The sequence below is a fragment of the Oreochromis niloticus genome, linkage group LG9, assembly GCF_001858045.2.
Source record: "Oreochromis niloticus isolate F11D_XX linkage group LG9, O_niloticus_UMD_NMBU, whole genome shotgun sequence".
Classification (NCBI taxonomy): Eukaryota; Metazoa; Chordata; class Actinopteri; order Cichliformes; family Cichlidae; genus Oreochromis; species Oreochromis niloticus.
In genome coordinates, this window is record NC_031974.2 from 11,157,435 (window position 1) to 11,176,464 (window position 19,030).

Below are 19,030 nucleotides of genomic sequence, written 5' to 3' on the forward strand. Positions count from 1 at the left end.
TTCAATGTTGATGTTTCAGCATTATTTAATTTATATTGTAAGGTAGACCCTACAATAACACATTGAGAGAAAAAAACCCTACAAGCAAGCACTTTGGCAACAGTGGGAAGGAAAAACTCCCTTTTAACAGGAAGAAACCTCCGACAGGACCAGGCTCATGGAGGGGCAGTTATCTGCCACGACTGGTTGGGGTGAGAACCCGATAATAATTAGGAATAATATTCCTGATTATTAACAGATATCTTGGCAATCGTGATGATTCACAACCAGCAGAAGCACTTATATATGCTTGGATGGTGGTATATTATGGTATATAGGGGTATTTAGAAATAGTCAAAGTATGATTTTCATCTGATCTTTGCTCTTGTCGGTTTGTTGGTGGGGTCAAGATCAACCAACCGATTCACAGGGGTTGAACCATCATTGCCAGAGTCTGGAGGCGTTTGAGTCCATGAGGGACATGGGGTCACTGAACAACATGCTCTCCATCATGGATAACCCCTGTTACCCACTCCATTCTAAACTAGTGAGGCAGCAGAGTTCATTCTCCCTCAGACTTACTCAACCCTGCTGCCATAAAAAATGCTTCAGAAAGTCATTCCTATCATTCTCTTTGTAAGTGTACAATTACTCTTCCTTCTCTGACAGATGAACACATCTGACAGGTATAAGATTTCACACGCAGAAATGTGTGTGTATTACCCTCTTACAGCTGTTTCTTAGATTTATAGCGTACACATTATTTGTTAATGCATTTGCACCACTCTGTCTCAGTCTCTCTCCATTTCAGTTTCAGTCTTATTTTTATTTTCATCTTTAACTTAACCTCATTTTGATTTTCTTTGTTGTTTATGTATATTTAAAATTTTACAGTATAAGGCCATCACTATACACCTGTGGTACTTTTACTAGTTTGTTTAATTACTGGAAATTGTACTGTTTTTATCCTTTTATCCTGCTGCTATAACAAAATAATTTCCCTTGTGGGATCAATCTACCTACCTATCTATGATTTTCGATTATTCAAATAGTCATTCTTTTAAAAAAGAAAACTATCAAACTATTTTGTACAGTACATTTTCTCTTGTTTTTAACCTTTTTTATATGACCTATAGGGTCATGTGTGGAGAGTGGGATGTGGTGACCTTTAAAAATATAAAGGAAAATGATGGTGCATTAGTAAAGCAGTTGGTTAAAGTTAGTGACAAAATGAGTTGTTTCTTGGAGAGGCTAAATCTAAAAATGTTGGTAGAGCTTCACCTGTTCAACTTGCCTGTTTTTTTAAACTAGAGATGACAGGAGTTCATAGCCACTCTTCATCATCAAGGTTTTCTTTTCGTATGTGATGAATCTTTTTAACACCGCAACGCAACTCCTCCACATCTTAAGGTTATATGTTAAAAGTGATAAATCACTTGTTTACTTGCTAATGCTAGCTGTTTCTACAAATGCACAGATCCTAACAGCAAGGTTTATCTTAGCCACAATCTGCATGTGCAAAAAAAACCAAAACTAGTCTCACAGCTTGATAAGGTCCATCCATTTTAAATGGGACACAGACAAACCCATAAAATTAATAGATTCACAGTTTACATGTATCCTTTAATTAATTACCAAAAAAGTGAGAAGCTTTATAACAGAATGCTATTTGACATGAAAGGAGAGTGATTTCTTTACTACTTTAACTTGGGTTGGGATTAAACGATATTTAGAATTTATTTGACAAGCACCGCTGTGTGAGGAGAACTGCTAAAGAGTAGTAAAATAGTGATTACCAAACAGTATCTTTGCTTTTAAATGCCCACTGCTAGTGGAGATGCAGTACGCCACAACAAGAATGTAAAGGCTGCTCCCCTAATCAGAGTGGCAGTTCCTATGAAACTGGAAAAATGCCTGTAAAATGACAAATAAGACATTGATCCTGAGCACAATTTGTACGAAGACCATTAGGGGATCAATGTGTGCACGTTTGTACTGATTCTTGTGAATTGTGGACAGACGGACAATGGATGCCTCACCATGGTCCTTGGTCCTTTCCCCAAATGAGGTCAAAACAGCACCAGAGGACAGTGTATACTGGGAAACAGCGGAGCACATTGAGTTATGAAGATGGTGAGTGAAAGTTGGAAATGACGTTTAAATAGTTAACACATACACACACAGCATTAGTACAAGGTTAAAATTTTACAGACTATTTGTTGGCTAAATACAATCTCCATAGGTCCTTTGGCAGACTGCCTGGCTTTTTCCAAAAGCAAAACTTACTCTTTTGACATTTCTGATTTTGTAAACATAATTCACAGAGACCTTTAGAAGTCCTTATACTCTGAGTCAGTCTAGCCATTTACTCAGCTTTTGGGCTTTAAGCTAAGCATACATAAGCTTTTCAGAATTTACAGGCATACAAATGGTATCAAAAGTATCCAACACAACTAAGGTACCTAACACAAACTTTAAACAGCTATAGATTAAAATACAGAATCTGCAGTACCAAGAGTTAGGTTAGAAAATTCTTAGGCGGCAACTGTGCTTACTCTTTGAAAGACTAATCACTCAAACCTCACAAAAAAATATTTTCACGGAATTTGCTGCTTATTTTTTTGACAAACATCCCAGTTCAAAGAACTACTTGTACAGTTAGAACTTTTTTCTAACTCTCCAAGCAGATAAAATATTTGACTTTGCAGAATCCAGCGATTCAATTAATTGCGCATAGTAAATACTAGTATCTCAAAGAGTAAAATAAAGTAAAATAAAATGTCTTTGAAGCTCAACTCAGTTGCTCATGACATCTAATTAGATCGCACAAACTTGCAGAATTGGATTTCATGAGGTCAAAACATATTTTAATATCCAAAGGTTTCTAAAATCTGCTTACCTAAGTAGTTTAATGTCTGTTTGAGACCAAAACGAAGGGTAAACGATTGCATGTGTCAAGCCTCGGAGCAGAGCAGTAGTTCTGCTTGAACACACAGAAATCAACACAGGGAGGGGACAGATTAGAACAAAGTACAAGCTGGAGACACCACCTGCCTGGTGTCCACTTTCTGCCTGACTCCTGTTGGCCTGACGTGTTTTGTACTGCCACGTAAAGCAGCTCAATTTAATCCAAATCCACAACAAATGCCCCAGGACAGGAAGAGACTGCAGCCAGGAGGTGACGAGGAGGTTTAGGTCATGCTGATTTGACACCTGCCGTCGTGCCGCAGTCTACCCCGGTGATATTTTTGCTCTTACATCGGTATACATCTCTAGAAACACTACAGAAAAAAAAAGCAACACTGAATTTCTTTAATAAAAGTTGACCCCACTCTGGGCTGTGGACATTACCTACAATTCCCTGTGACAGAAAAATCACAAACAAGTGCACAGTGATTACTGTCTTTGGAGCTGAATTATAGTTCACACACACTACCAGTTGTATTGACTGATTTGACTCTGGCAGTGCATAAAAGCACGTCAAGCAGCTTTATGAGCCTGACTATAAACAGATGGTCTATTGATTTAACTTTAATCAAAATTTCCAAACAGAAATCCTGAAGGTCACCCAGAAATTGAAACTGCCTTAAAATAACTAAGGGGAAAAAACGGCATTCAAAGTGTGTGTGTGTGTGTGTGTGTGTGTGTGTGTGTGTGTGCAACATTATAAAGACATATGGCAACTATGTTTAGGAAGAAACCAATGTTGCGTAAACTGACTTCAATTAGGTTTCCTGACCTTCACTAAATGTAGCCTTTTCAGCAAGAGTGCCCATGTGGATGCTAAGGGCGAGTGACACTGCAAACTCGGCATGAAAGCCTGGAGCACACAAGGACCGAGATACTGACACTCACACTTTATTCTTTGCATTGTTTGTGGTGAGATTGATTGTGAAAGCTTAATGAGCATGTTGGTGCATAATAATAGCCTTGTAAACACAGGGATATGTAGTGTATGGTGTCCCTCCCCCTTCCATCCTGCGCCGTGTACCTGGTGTCAACAGGATGACGGAGGTGACGATCAGCGAACAGATGACCAGAATGACAAGAAGGGCGATCGCTATTCCCTTCCAGTTCCTCTGCGGAGGGTTACTGCCCACCAGCTCCTACAGAGACAGACAGAGAGAATAAATGGTCAGGATAAAGACTATTCTAGGAGGGATTCAGAGCACAGTTTATGAACACAGGTTGGGAACATAACAAAAGTAAAATCAAAAAGAACAATATGAGAAAGAAGGAAACACTAGATAAGAAGCACCTAGGAAAAGAAAAGAATCAGAGAAGTATAAAAGGCAAACTCGCGGAAATAAAGGATGGGGGTGTTAGTCAAGGACGAACGTGAGTCAGAGTCGCAGCCTCTCGGATCTCAAGGAGAGCCGCAGCAGCAACAGCAGCAGTAGGAAGAGGAGGGGGGGAGAATTCTTAATGAGCCGAGCATCAGCGGCCATCACGCGCAAACGAATGTGACAGATAAAAATGGAGCCCATGACACGTTGGCGAATTGCATGCTCGACAATTGCACAGAGAGAGGCTTTGGGGTTGGGAAAAGGAGTCTGAGTTACGAGCAACCTTGAGGTAATTTTTCCCCTTTTTCACCTTCTCAGTTTTGTTTGACCTACAAATCCAGAAACAAAGATATTTTTAATGCTACTGAACTGAGTGAAAGCCAAATTCTAAGGAATTACTATGGCTCCATATAAAGTATCACTGCAGGATATAAAAAGAAAATAACACAGGCAAAGCTGCTCTAGGCTTTGTGTCCTTTCCCAGATGCAATAATGAGCAAACAATGTGAAATTCATTTGACACATAGTCATGTGCAGCAGGTAGCCACATATAGCAAAAAAATAATAATAGCAGAAACAGAAGAGGACCAGCCAGAAAGTAAGAAATCAAAATAAGAAAGATCAACCCTAGCCTGACCATCACTCGCTGTCTGAACGTAGAACTTTCGATCTGTGATGCTGTTAAACACGGCAGTTATTTTCAGATATTTATTGACTCTTTCCACACATTTTTCTCTTGAAGTCCAAGAGTCTGCTGTCCATCTCAATAAATGGACCAAGGGTCGCCTCTTTTCCCATCTGAAGATTTGCAGAGATGTGGGTAAAAGAGGGGCAGTGGACTGCAGACGAACCCTCCACAGAAAGGCAGAAAATGAAGCTCAGAAGTCTATCATCAAAGCACACTGCTTTTTTGGTCTGACCAGTAGGAATATACTGCATCTGACTATTCATTTATTTATTTAGTTGGCTGGCAGAAAATTGTGCTGTTGCATTTTGAGATTATTTCTTGTTAAATATTGAAGTTGGCAGGCCTGGCAGAATGACGCTGTGTGAAAGAGGGATTTATTTCTGGCATGTTAAAAATAGCAGTTATCACTTTGTATTGCTACCTTTGATTGCATCCCATGTGTCTACAAAAGAAAGCATGAGACTGAGAATACTGCCCAACTTTATTTATTCAATTTTAATAAAGAGGTTAACGTATTCTTGTACAGTGCTTCAAGGTCAATTTTTTTTTGTAAACTCATTCTTACGCTATAAAAGCCCACTGTGGGGAAAATGCAACCATTTTAACCACCAATACTCCATCACATCCCAGGAATCCGGATTCAGGAATGTGTTTCAGGAAGCACATACTTGGTATGATTGGTATATCATGAGTGGATCACTAACTAAAAATAAACTACATTGTTCTGATACATTCCCAGAGCAATCTTTGAACAGTACAGCTTTTCCCAGACTAGCATCCTTGAATTAAGTGCCACATGGCATAAACTACATAAATCCATGCCTAATTAGCATAACATACTTCTCAACCTCCTGTTTTTTAAATTTTGTATTTTTCCCCCTTCCCCATTAATTTTTTTTTTTTTTCGAAAGCTGAGGTCAGTTTCCCGAGCCTGATAACTGCCAGACGTGTAAAATAAAGAACGAATAAATCGAATCTGTCTGGCAAAGTGAAGCAGGCTAAAGGATCTGAAAAGCAACACTTCATGCTACAATCTAAAGAAACAAAGTCATTGACATCTACGAGGTTGCAAACCGATTTCTAAGGCTTTGGGACAAATGGAGAAAACTTGAAACAGTGATGATCCTTCCCAAGATTGACTGACCCATCCACAAGGTGACAAAAGAATCTAGAGGAGCATCTAAAGAACGTAAGGCTTCATTTCCTTCATTTAAACTGAGTGTTCCTGATTTAACAATGAAAAAGACAAAAACCACTGCTGACCAATAAGACTTCTGAAAAAAAAAATTAAAATCTGTGGACTGACAAAACAGGAGTTAAACATTTTTGGAAGGTTTACATCTGGCATAATGCTAACACAGCATTATGCTATCAACAGTCAATCATGGTAGTGGTATGGTGAAATGGACTGCTGAGCGGCCTCATAACCTGATTATAGTCCCGTCAGTTACCTTGTGGTAACTGATCAAACTATGAATTCTGCTCACAAGTAAACCCTGAAAAAGAATGTCTGGCCATCATCTTGTGCCCTGAAGCTCAAGTTATGCAGCAGGACAATGTCCCAAAACACACCAGAAAGTCCAACTCTGAGTGGCTCATTGGCTTAGTCAAAGTAAGAACTTAAATCTGATTTAGATGGTTTGACATGGCCTTAAACAGACCAATTATGCTCAAAAATCATTCAGTTTGGTCAAATTAAAATAATTCTTTAAGGAAGATTTGGGGAAAGAAAATCCTACATAGTAATGTGAAAGACTCACTGCCAGTTAACATTAATTGTAGATTGTGTCACCCTTGGCAGCAAGAACTGCAATCAGTTGTTAAGTTTTGACAAGAATTTTTCACACTGGACCAGGTAGGTTTAGATCATGTTTTTTCCCTTAATTGAAATAAATGAAATGATCATTTAAAAAAAGTAAATTAAAAAATTTCCTTGGGTTATCTTTGCCTGGTATAAAAATCTCTTTAATAATCTGAACTATTTAAGTGTGACACATTTTGTCTGTTACATTTTGTGTGAACTCAAACATGTTGGAGAAAGAAACTAAGGCAATTTAGAAATTAAAGCATCTGGAAAGAAAAAAAAAACATATGGGTGAATGACTTTTAAGCCCAAGTTTCACACATCAGCACTGAATGGTCTGGCTAGCACATAGATAGACCAGTGCCAAAACCACAGCCAAGAGGGACTCTGCAGGAAGGGTCCAAAGCCCAAAACTACTGATGGAGGATTAATAAGTTCTTAATTAGTTTATAGAGGATAAAAGAGGGAAGCAGAGCATGTGCTTTGGGCACCTGTGGCTGCAGCCTTAATGAATACATGCGAAAGGGCTTTAATGAAGCTGAATGGCTGAGCTATGAAAAAAACCTTTTAGTGACCTCGTTCCCACCTTAATTGAAAAGAGCCCAAGACATCATTAGCCTGCAGATAAGAGCAATCAGAGCTATTTACCACACTTCCCATTACCCACATTCATTAAAACAAGGAACCAGTTAGTTAGCTGCATGGCCATTTGATGGCCACAAGGAAGAAGACCTGAAACAGATTCAAGTAAAAAAGTTCTTAAAGCTTTAAATCTCCCACACATTGCTCTGCTAATGTTATGTCTATCAGGACTTTTAGTTTGTATTCATTTAGTGAGATTAAACATAGAGGATATAGATTTAAGAAACTGAAAATGACCAACTTTTGGTTGCTGGATTGACTACCAGTCATGGTAGAAGTAAATTGGTAATGGTAATTGAAGTTCTGGATCTGCCTACTCTGCAGGAACTACCACAAAGGTGGTTTAAGATACTTTAAAGGTCTGTAGTTGACAATAAAATGAATGCTGAGATTGAAGAATAATAACTAACACAATAAAGAGTTAACCCTTATAGCTTACATGTATGCATATAAGACATGTCTTGAAATCAAGAAAGAATAAATGACACTTCAAGCTCCAGTCACCTATGCCAAAGTCTTCACTATTTACAGTAGAAATTCACAGACATTTGGAGTGCTTAGAATCTGAGCAGCAACAGAGCTTCTGCATTAGAGAAGCAGCAGCGAAACGGTAGGGTGACAGATGAAAGCTGATCGTCTAATGTAGACACAACTTCAGTGAATCTGTGGAGCGACAAAGGTGACTGGAAGCATTTTTTCTTTCAACAAACAGAACCAACAAACATGCCCAGTCATGAGCTCAGTTGGTTTTGTTGTGGAGAGATTATTTCAGATATCCAGCGATGAGCATAATGCTGTGGGCTGCGAGCTGACAGTTTACAGTCTGATTTATTTTGTCTAATTCAGCACTGAGCCACCTCTCTCAAACAATCTATTTTTTCAGCAGAAATGAAAATCCTATTGGAGATTTTACAAGAGTGGCACAAAGCCCACTGCTGATTTTTGTGGTCGATACAGCATGTGACTGAGTACGATTTACAATATGGTGACAAAATTGAAGGAAAATTGCTCTATAGAGAGCAACCACTCACATGCAATAATGGAATGTAAAGCGAACACAGCAGAGCCCTCAATCTGTGTAATGCACATTAAAGGAAAAGACAAATCCTCATGCATTGCTAAGCAATAACTGTTTATTATGTGTTATATGCAAATGGTTCGGCAGTGTAGATAAAGCAATCTAAAGCTGGGAATGATTCCATCACAGCATTAACAGCTTTATCTATGTGCGTGACTGTAAGCATTTACAGAAATCCAGCCTGGAGGGCAACCTAACCTGAAGTGGATCGCTTGCTGAAAGGGCTACGGCGTGACTCACTCTCTGTAGCTCTGTAGCCAAAGCGATTTGGAAAAGGTAAAGGGCTCATCTAAATGTCCATGCAGTTCTGTTATCTCTTCTACAAGGATCAGTACAGCTGCTGCTCAGAGAAGCATCAAATGTCACAGTGTATCTTTGACCAATAACTCATTTTCAGGTGTAAAGTTTATATTCAAACTCACTCAGCCTTTCCAAGTGTGGTGGTAGGAAAAGTTTTATCAAGTTTTATCACTATGTCAACTTTAGTTCCAAGTCCAAGATTGACAGTCGGTGTTTGTATCTTCACCACTGTCAAGATTAAGCAAGTTCAGCAAGCTGTCCAGTAACAGCAAATGTTCACTTCTAGTACGACAGCACAAGCTAAGAGCCAAAACAGGAATCTTGAAGCATGCAGCAGCCGAAATAACTGTTACAATGACTAATGACTCAACCAGTATTTCCATATAGATCGACATACCTATGGGAATGACATTGAAAACAATGCAAGCATCAACGAGAGCAAAATCTTGCTAACAAAGCTAACTGTGAGAAAGCAGTATTCTTGTATTGAACTGGACTGGAACTTGCTTGGGGTGAAGCAGAGTAATAATCAAAGAACACATGATTAAGCCAAAAAGAGCAAGGACAGAAACCTCACTGGGAATTTGTGTCAATTTTTTTTTGCTCTTTCCGTGCTCAGAGGGAATAATGGTAATCACTTATTCAGGGTGCAGACACAGGACAAAACCTTGTCTAACCTTCCCGATCAGGCCTCTGTGATCTGTAATTATCATAATGATTGGACTAATTACCTAGGCCTTATGTGCTGAAGTAATAGCGAGAAGAGTGGGGGAGAGAGAGATGAGGTATGAAATGCACAGCTAGGAGACAGGCATCAGAGCTTGCAGGAAAAGTAAATAAATAAAATGCTGGGAGGCTACGGGAGAGAGTTCACTGACAGAAAAGCTTGAAGCGTGACCAAAACATGACAGAGAGATGCTGTGGAGGGATCCAGGTCCAAACTCGAATAAAAACAGAATCCTGATGTGTTCTAGTCCTCTGTAACTGTCATGTTTGAATTGGCAGAGCATGCACAGACATTATCAGTGTTGAGTCAACCCCGAGAGTGCATAACACAACACTATGTCAATGTTCCTTGAAGTAAACAAACGGAAAAATCTACATAGCTTTTGAGCAGTCACAAAATGAACAACTATTCGATTTGAAGTATGCTTGAAAAGGCAAAATAAGATACATTTAGCTGCTTTTCCTTTTCTCACTATTGAAAGTAGTGGCATGCGGTATGAAGTCCTAAACCTTCAGGACCACTGACGAGGCAGGATGCTAAGATTTACAGTATTACCGATAATTTTGAACTTTATGTAAATCCAGATATCAGTCTCCAAACAAGCCTCCAAGGAACTATGCCTTCTATTTCAGTCAAATGTACCAACTGGCTATATAACTGCAACTCCATTTTCACTGGTTAAAATACATTTATTGCTTGTTTCTAATTCAAACTCTACCCAGTTTGAATTAGGGTAAAAACTTTATTCATTTCACTCCAACACGGTAAAAATATGCTCAAATAAATAATAATAAATCAATAAATATATATCTCTTTGTCAGGTATACCTCCACCTTATATCTAATCACCAAATTGCAGCAACTCAGTGCATTTAAGTACGTAGACATGGTCAACACAACATTCTGACGTTCAAACTAAGCATCAGAATGAGGAAGAAAGGTGATTTAAGTAACTTTGAATCTGTAAGAATTTGTGCCACACGGCTGGTCCAAGTAATTCGGAAACTGCTGAGCTACTGGGACTTTTCCACACAATAATCTCTAGGGTTTAAAGAGAAGTCTGAAAAAGACAAAAATATCCATTGAGTAGCAGTTCTCTTTGAAAATCTTTTGTTGATGCACAAGATCAAAACAGAATGACAAGACTGCTTTGAGCTAATAACACAAATAACCACTCATTACAACCAAGACATGCAGAAGTCTCTCTTTCAATGCACAATGCCTCAAATTTTGAAGCAGATGGGCTACAGCAGCAGAAGAGAATACTGTGTACCAATCCTAAAGCTAAAAACAGGAAACAGGGCTACAATTTCCATAGACTCACCAAAATTTGACAATAGACTGGAAAAATGTTGCCTGGGCTGATCAGTCTTGATTTAATCTGCAATATTTGAATTGCAGAATGGTAAACAACATGAAAGTCTGGTTCCAACCGGCGTTGTACCAGTGGTTAAGACTGGTGGTGGTGTAATGGTGCAAGGGGAATATTTTTCTGGCGTGCGTATTGTTGGTGACCGTGTCAAGTGGGGGTATCCTTAATAAGCTCCACCCACCGCCTTTTATCCGAGTAACAGCCAATCACAAAAAAAAGTTGGTTTAATGGGAGGGAAAGAATACTGCTTGCTCTATAAAAAATAAACTGCATAAATGAACTATACAAAGCTAATCTACTGGCTCCTACAATAAAAATTTACTCAGCTGGAAATGAAAATAACTGCTCCTATTGGCAATTTGGATGAAGAGCTCTTTAGTCACAAGACATCAACTTCCGTTGAGCTCATTTGAGTTTTACAACAAACCTGGCTTTTTTTAAGAGCATCTTTCAGGTTAGTTTCCATATTGACTTTTTGTCAACACTTTCAGTGTTTCTAAATTAATAGACATAATGCCCAAACCAGCAATCATCTAAAAAAGAACAGACCATTAAAAATGTTCTAAATAATGAGAAATTGCTCAATTCATTTGATGCTATGCCAGACGATTTGGCTCATCTCCTTTTGCTGCTTTAATAGCTCTAACTATATTGTATTGGGCATCGCTACATGTATTCTCCCTCAGGACAAAATCATAATGCCTCCAGCATTAGTGACAGTATAGTTAATTAATTCTGATTCTGAACAAACACAGTGACGTGCAGGAGAGTATCTGTTAACCAAAGTCCTGTGTACTGCTATTGCTGCATGCACAGTTTCTGTATTTTAATTCAGATGTTTATTGCAACACAATAGTTACAAGAAAATTAATTGGGATACCAGAATACCACATCATCTTTCAGCATGGATCTTGGATCACTTATAACACCATGGGAAAAGAAGTCCTTGAGTCCCTTTGAGCCCATGTACAGATAGTCTTAGAGATGGTTGTGGCTAAAACTTAAAAGTACAGCATGATGCTGTGATAAGTTAATCAGGATTGAGACAGTCAGTACTTAGCTTATATGGAGACTGTATCCAGGTGTCTGTATCCATGTAATGCAATTCACATGAAATTTGAGAATTTCACTCACTAAAGCAGAAGTGCAGACTTCCTGGAAAGACTATCACTCAAATTAAACTCAAGACCCTTGCTCAGATAATTGCACTGAAAATGCTGCAATACCGTCTTCAAGTTTTCTTTTTGCGTTCCCTTAGTGCATTTTGGGGAACATAACATTGGGGGTTTGTCCAGGATTTAACAAAAAAAAAAAAAGAAAAGAAAAACATTGGATAAATGTTCCAGTTTGCTTTGATGCATTTTAAAAAAATAAATAAAACAACACAGTAATAAGGTACCATGAATTAGCTGGGGGGGATGTGTAGCATGCCAACAATCTGTCATTTACATTGCACACAGTCCAAAGAATGCATAATATTGAGCCTTAACACAATATAAGTAAGTGAGCTATTCACATCTCTACAGTTGTCACAGCGGACAAGGTGGGAAATTAGCTGAAAAGACCAAAACATAAACAAAAATAAGAAGTTTCTAGCCATTTATAAGATGATTAGTTCTACAGTAAAGTTAGTCAGGTGGTGCAGTGACAACAGGGTTGACAGGAAACATTTTGGGCTTTGATTAAATAAAACTGCAGCACAGGTTATGTGCCACAGCGTTGACTGCGAGTGATGGAGATTAAGGTCAGAAAGCACAGAAAGAAATGGATTAGATTAGGTCATAATTACATGCGCTAATAAAACCATATAATCGCATAATGCAGCACAAAGTAAAGGACATTAATGTAGATTATTTTGTAATTTTTCCTTGCTTTATGATTATCAGATAGTTGTTTCAATTTATTTCATAAACCAAATTTTTTTCATGCAAACAAAGACTAAAAGGTGTCATTTCAGTGCGTTTCATAGTGCTGAGGCATGATTTAAACTTCAAATAGAGGGATTCTGAATCTCTCCTCCTTTCATCTTCCTCAAACAGACTTCATTTTGGCAGAAATGTGAGCAGATTAGTCTCAAGTTCAAATCCTCTTCCATTGTTTAAGTGGCTTTAAGTACAGATGGATTTTCTCTTAGGCCTTTTTCAATCAGACATTTAATCTTTGAATAAAAGATTCCAAATGGTGCACCTCTTCCAGCTCTGTGCTTCACAGGTCAAAGAGCAGCCATGCAACTGCACCCAAACACATTTGGACAATCTTCTTGTTGTCATAAAGTGAGGTGCAGCGATAGGGCTGTAAATAAACAAGCTGTCTTTTTTGTTACTCAGGCCAGGAGAACAAATTTTCAGCTGGCTAGCATGTGTGTGTGTATGTTCTTCTTGAGCTTCTTCCGCCTGGTTTGTTTGATTTGCGAGTGAATCTCTTCCAGTCCATTAAAGAGATGCTGGGAGGGCGCCACTGCCAGCTGACCTCTCTCTGCAGAGTTTGCTTTAAATCACATCTCTGTAGAATAACACAGAAACACACTGCCGCAGGACGAGTCAGTGTATATGACATAGGGCTGCTATAAAAATGTGAAAATACATAGACTGTATATATAAGATCGGTTCGGTCTCCATGACTGTATCTGTGGTTTTGTGAAGGTATATTCTCAAGCTTCAACTTCAGCATTTTGGTCTGACCATATTTGGATAAGAGGTTAAGAATGCTAATTTATCAGCTAATCCACAGATATTTCAATAAAACATGGATACCTGGTACATACGCTCTTAACAGCTGTTAAGAAAAGAGAATTGGCCATATAGACCAAAACCTTTTCTGAACCAAACTGTAAATATGTTGTTCTGCTGTATAGTTGGTTATTTCAGTGATTGATCTGTTTATGAAGTGGCCAAGGGCACCTACGCATTGGCTTCATTTGAAAAGGAACGTGAATACTCCTCATTTGAAATCTCATTCAGTTCGCCAGCCATACCCTGGAACTCATACACGTGTTTTAAAATATGATTTCTGCTGCAGCCATAGACAAAATGTCCCTTTAACATGCAAGTGCAGATTCTGAAGAAGCAATTACTTGCATCTATTCCGTAATATTTTCCTCATCGCCATGGAAACAGAGTACAAGTGAATCAGGTTATTATCCCTATAGCTAAAGCTCCTCTGCATAGTAAACACACATCATGACATGGCTAAACAAGTGATGAGCCACACACATGAGGGAATAGCCCTTCTTGCTTGCCTCTCATATATAATGCATGAGGGCAAAAGTCTATTTGTCAGTCTCAATGCACAGTCTTCTTTAGGAAACAAGAACAACAAAGAACACAAGCAGAGTTTCTCCTCATTTCATCACTTTTTCCTGTGGCAGCATGTGTCTACACATCTGTCAGGGGAGGCAAAATGTACCTGCCGAATGAAAAGGTTTACCTTCATCTCTTAACTTCAGCAGTGCCACAAGTACATGCCAAAGATAAATGAATTTCAGTGGAGGAAAAAAAAAATCTGTCCTGACTATTCTAATAGTAGAAAATTGGGCATTGTGGTCATTTTTCCAAAATCCTATGTTACTGCTGCTTTAATGACTGTTGCCTATTCAAAGCTACTCCTGGGAAATGTTCCAGCATATCATTAGCCAAGTATGTGAAGGAAGCTGCACCCTTGTGTGCAAATGTGTGATGTGCTGACTCCCAGACTTCTGAGGTAAATTGGATCTGTATGGATTATCAGTGACAAACTCCGAAATAAGCCGTGCAGCTGACTTCCTTCTATTATCTTTATTTTGTTAGCCTCATTACATTTGAGACAGCAAGCCTCATGTGTTAAATAAAAGCGAATCCCAGTTAATGTGTATTTAAAACATGTTACTGCTATAAAGAGTTTATTTTAAAAAGGCCCATGTGTCACAGATCGAATAAAAGCCTATATATGCCACACACACACACACACACACACACACACACACGAACACTGGGTAGACTAGTTCTTTGTCTTTTTAGTTATCCTGTAGGGAAGACACACATTCTTCAAAAGGTTACAGCACATGGAATAAATGTCTAAATGAAAGCATGTATCCTAATGGCTAGGGACACAGAGCAGAACTCCTTTTCTACTATATACACTATTTACAGCATTTTTCCTGTCATCTGGAGCTGATTACAAGATGGTGGTAATGTAAATGATGGATGAAAGCAAAACAGAATCTTTCATGTGACAAAACTATAACTGTGATGAACTTTTGTAGGTTTTAAATGATGTCTCTTGTTAGACTTCACTGGACTCTACACTGACTGTCCACTTGGCACTGCCTGTCTTGCTTGCCCAGATGGACTGTGTGGGGATGGTCTTTGAAGAGTATTTAAGTAGTGAATACCTTACATTTCAAGGTTTGATAAGATTTTTGGCAACTATAACTACTTGGTTACGGTCAAGATCTGTGCACAAAGGTCATTCACTTGTTGAGCTTTGCATGGTAACTGATGGTCAGCTGACAGAAAACATTCTAGGTTCTTGTTGCCTTTGTAACATTTACCACCTTGTCACATGTCAATCAGCAATGTCCTTCACTTTTATTGGTAGTCACCTCAATCACTTGCTCCAAAGTTACCTGATACCTGAAACTTCATTCCTTTGTCTCTTGAAGTTGGTGAATAACATCGGTTTTCTATGACTTCTGGTAGCTGCGTTCCTGATGGTCACTTTTATGGCCCGCAGTCCACAAGAAGTGGCTTGTTGTCGTTCTACAGAGAAAGCACCATATTTCAAAGGAACCAGTGACGGTACAAGCTTTCTAATGTTACACTGTGTTCTTCTTTTCATCAATAATATGCTATTCTACAGGAAAACAAGCAACTCCATACAGAGGTCTGCCACACTCTGTGCCTGTTCAGCAGCAACTCGAGTTTTATGAGATGCAGTTTTGTTGCTCAGGCTCGCTTAAGTGTTTTGCATGGAATGCTCCCAGCTGCAAAGTAACTACAAAATCATCTGAGCTGCTGTGCGGAAGGAGGTTAGTGCAGAATACAGAAAAACAGAGGAAGGGAAGAAAAAAGAAAGCTGGATGGGAAGGTTTCACTGCAGAACACTGCTTGTCCCCTCAGCCCACACCCAGAAAGATTAGTATTCAGTGCAACCAGGCAGCACAGCCAGTGCATCTCTCAACAACATTAAGAATTGAAAAGTATCTTTTCTATTGTTCTTATCTATCAGCCTTCATTCTATAATGCACACTTGTCCTGCTACTCTGGCAAAATAAATTGCCATCATGGAAACAATATGCACCGACAGACGCGCTCGCTTCCTCGAAATGAAATGCCCCTCAACCCACTGCTTCCAGGCGTAGGGGTCTAATAAAAAGAGGCTGCTGCTTTGTTGATGTTTACCCAGGCTAATGTATTCTGGCCTGCTGTTTTTTTTTTTTTTATTATCAGTTTGCAAAGTAAAATATGAACATTCATGTAGAAAGAATAGACTTCCTTCCTCCTTTATTGGCATAATGTTTGGCTGAAGTGTTCTCATGATGAAGAATGTCTCATGCTCAAGTGTGGTCGTCTTTTTTGGAAGAAAAAATAAAATAACCTGCATTCACCTCTCTTCTTGCTAAAATATCTGATTGGGAGAGCTTCTTCACTTGCAAACACAGACAGTGTTTCTCTGGGTGAGAGAGGGCAACAATGATGGGTATGATCATGTACCAGCAACCAGCATGTTCAAGCGCACACAGTGAGTTCTACATATAGGCCTCAATAAAACAGCAAAAAATAAATAAATCTCATTCAAAATAATATATTTTAACAGGTTTGTGAGGCTGTCATGAATCCCACACAACCACATAGTGCATTTGAATCTGTCTAGTTTGTTTGCGTTCCCTTGTGTTGTGTTTCCGTGGTGACTCTGTCAAAGTTTAAAAATAATTCATTGCTTACCCTCCATCTGGCCACCTGTTGTTATTACCGCAACCCAGTTGTTCATGCTACTCAGCTGAGAATGGAAGAGCATGCTTTGCATGTAAGCGTGGCCACTGAATGATTTAACAGGGTTATGAGACCATTTGTTTCATAATTACTGGTCAGTGTATGTGCACTCAACATTCATCATATAGCTAAATATTACATAAGTCCTTATTCAATACAATGGAGCATGTCTGTGCTGCAAGTGTAATGAACTGTAAGGCTTAAACTTCTTGTTTGATTTTGTTGGCACACTTGAGTCATAGGTTTTGACAGCAGGGATTTTTATCACTAACTTAATCAGGAATTACTGCCAACATCCAAAAAATATGTGTTTTGTAAACAATATGTTTTGTTTTGTTTTTGAAGATATAAGTGTTGCACAAATCAGACTCGAATAATACAAACAACACCTCTGCAAAAACCTTTAGAATATGGAAAGGAGTAAAAATGAAATTTTGGTGTACATAACTGATACTGACGTGAGGATATCTGGCTGACAGGGAAAACTCATTATTTGAAAAAGATTTCACAAAAACACTTTCCCATTAATACATTAAGAAGATGAAGTGTCCTGAAATTTCTAGATATGCAAAAGAGGTGACTAAATATGCACTAATTTGCATAAATGTCTAACAGGCAGAGTGGAGTCAAATACAGACAAATGTGTATTTTAAACATTTCATTTTTAACTTGTCTGATGATCCACAGGTTCACCCTAGTCAGATACATCAATAATTCACAGCCAATATCAGCTGTCCTCAGAAAATGCTTATTGTAGTTTTCAATTTAGTGACAATTTTGTCATAAACGGTTAACAGAATACAGCTGGCGTGTGTGCTACTAAGGTATCACATGATATTCAGAATGGAGGTTTTACAATTAAGTTAACAGTCTTATTACGCTTTCAACTAAAGCACAGAATTATCATATGTGTGAAACAACTGTTATGTAGCTCATACATCTTTGTAAGCAGAGTGAGGAACTAAACTAAAGTGCCAACGTAAATATGCTTCTTTTGACAAAAAAAGATCTGATTATTAGGACCACTACACCAACTGTTTATGGACAAACCCCATGGACAATCCAATTAAAGTAAATTTTTCAGCATTCTGCCTTGTTCATCATCAACACACTAAATATATGACATCTTATAATGTTTTATTAATTTTCTGTTATTCAGCATTCAATAACTTGAGTGTGAACAGCAGTTTTCAAGTATTACATTATTACTTCTTTAGGAAAGTATATATTAGTATATAGCATATATAGTATAGTATATAGCATATTAGTAGAACAGTATATATTAAAAAACATATTTGTACTTCCAATTATATGTATAGCATGGCCTCGGATTTAAAGTTTAAAAGTTATTAAGTTATGGGAATTAAAATCTGCTAACAGTAAGTGGTGGAAACGGCAAGACAACCTAAATCTGTTTACTTACCGCCTGTCACTGTCAGTGATGCAACAGAGGGCACCCATGAAAAACAAAATGAGAGTCAGCAAATGAAAGCCTTCCAGGACATACTATCCATTACATTAACCACTGCTGGCACCAATGGTCCTATCCAAGAGATGCTGACTGTTACAAAATGTGAGAAAAAAGGATTGGCTAATAACAACATGGCTGGTGGCTAAACTGGGCTAATGGCACTTTTGGTGTGTGAGATTCCATATCTGTATCTTTTTAGGCAGCATGTCTTTAATTATTAAGCGAAAGGCAGAGTACAACATCCAATTCAAGACATTATTATTTTGTCTGGAAAAGTGGGAGAGAGAATGCACATATAGAAAATGTTTAATTTAAATATTTACAAAGACAAAGTCAGATTAACGAGCCATGCTGAATTTTTTGTGTACACACTAAAACTACAGTTTTCTTCAGATGTAATCAAGGGGGGGAAAAAAATCACCACCCAGCAATCCTCAGTGCCTGCAGAGTTTTTATAGATGCAGGCTCACTCCATGTCAGGATGCATGCTGTTTGAAGGTAGCAAGCTCATCGAGCTGTCAGGGCATGAACTTGACCATAGTCATGGGAGAGCAGGACTATCAGTACTCTTAATCCTGCCACAGGGTAAAAAGTTGCGTAGTCTATTGTTGTTTTCACACATAAAAAAAGAACGTGCAAATAAAATTATTTGGCTTTTTAAGAATATTTTTATCACAAGCAACTTGGTACATTAAATAAAGTTTCAAACTAGGTG

The 19,030-nt window shown here is 38.4% G+C and overlaps 1 protein-coding gene across 6 annotated transcripts in view; it reads right to left on the bottom strand.

Annotated features, from left to right (window-relative positions):
* dpp6a (dipeptidyl-peptidase 6a) overlaps positions 1-19,030 on the bottom strand; it is a 248,968-nt gene that overhangs the window by 72,426 nt on the left and 157,512 nt on the right. For all 6 annotated transcript variants that reach the window (XM_005449089.3, XM_005449090.4, XM_019362999.2 and 3 more), the window contains one exon: positions 3,971-4,085. In XM_005449089.3, the coding sequence (XP_005449146.1) occupies positions 3,971-4,085 (115 nt within the window). The remainder of the gene's footprint in view (positions 1-3,970; positions 4,086-19,030) is intronic.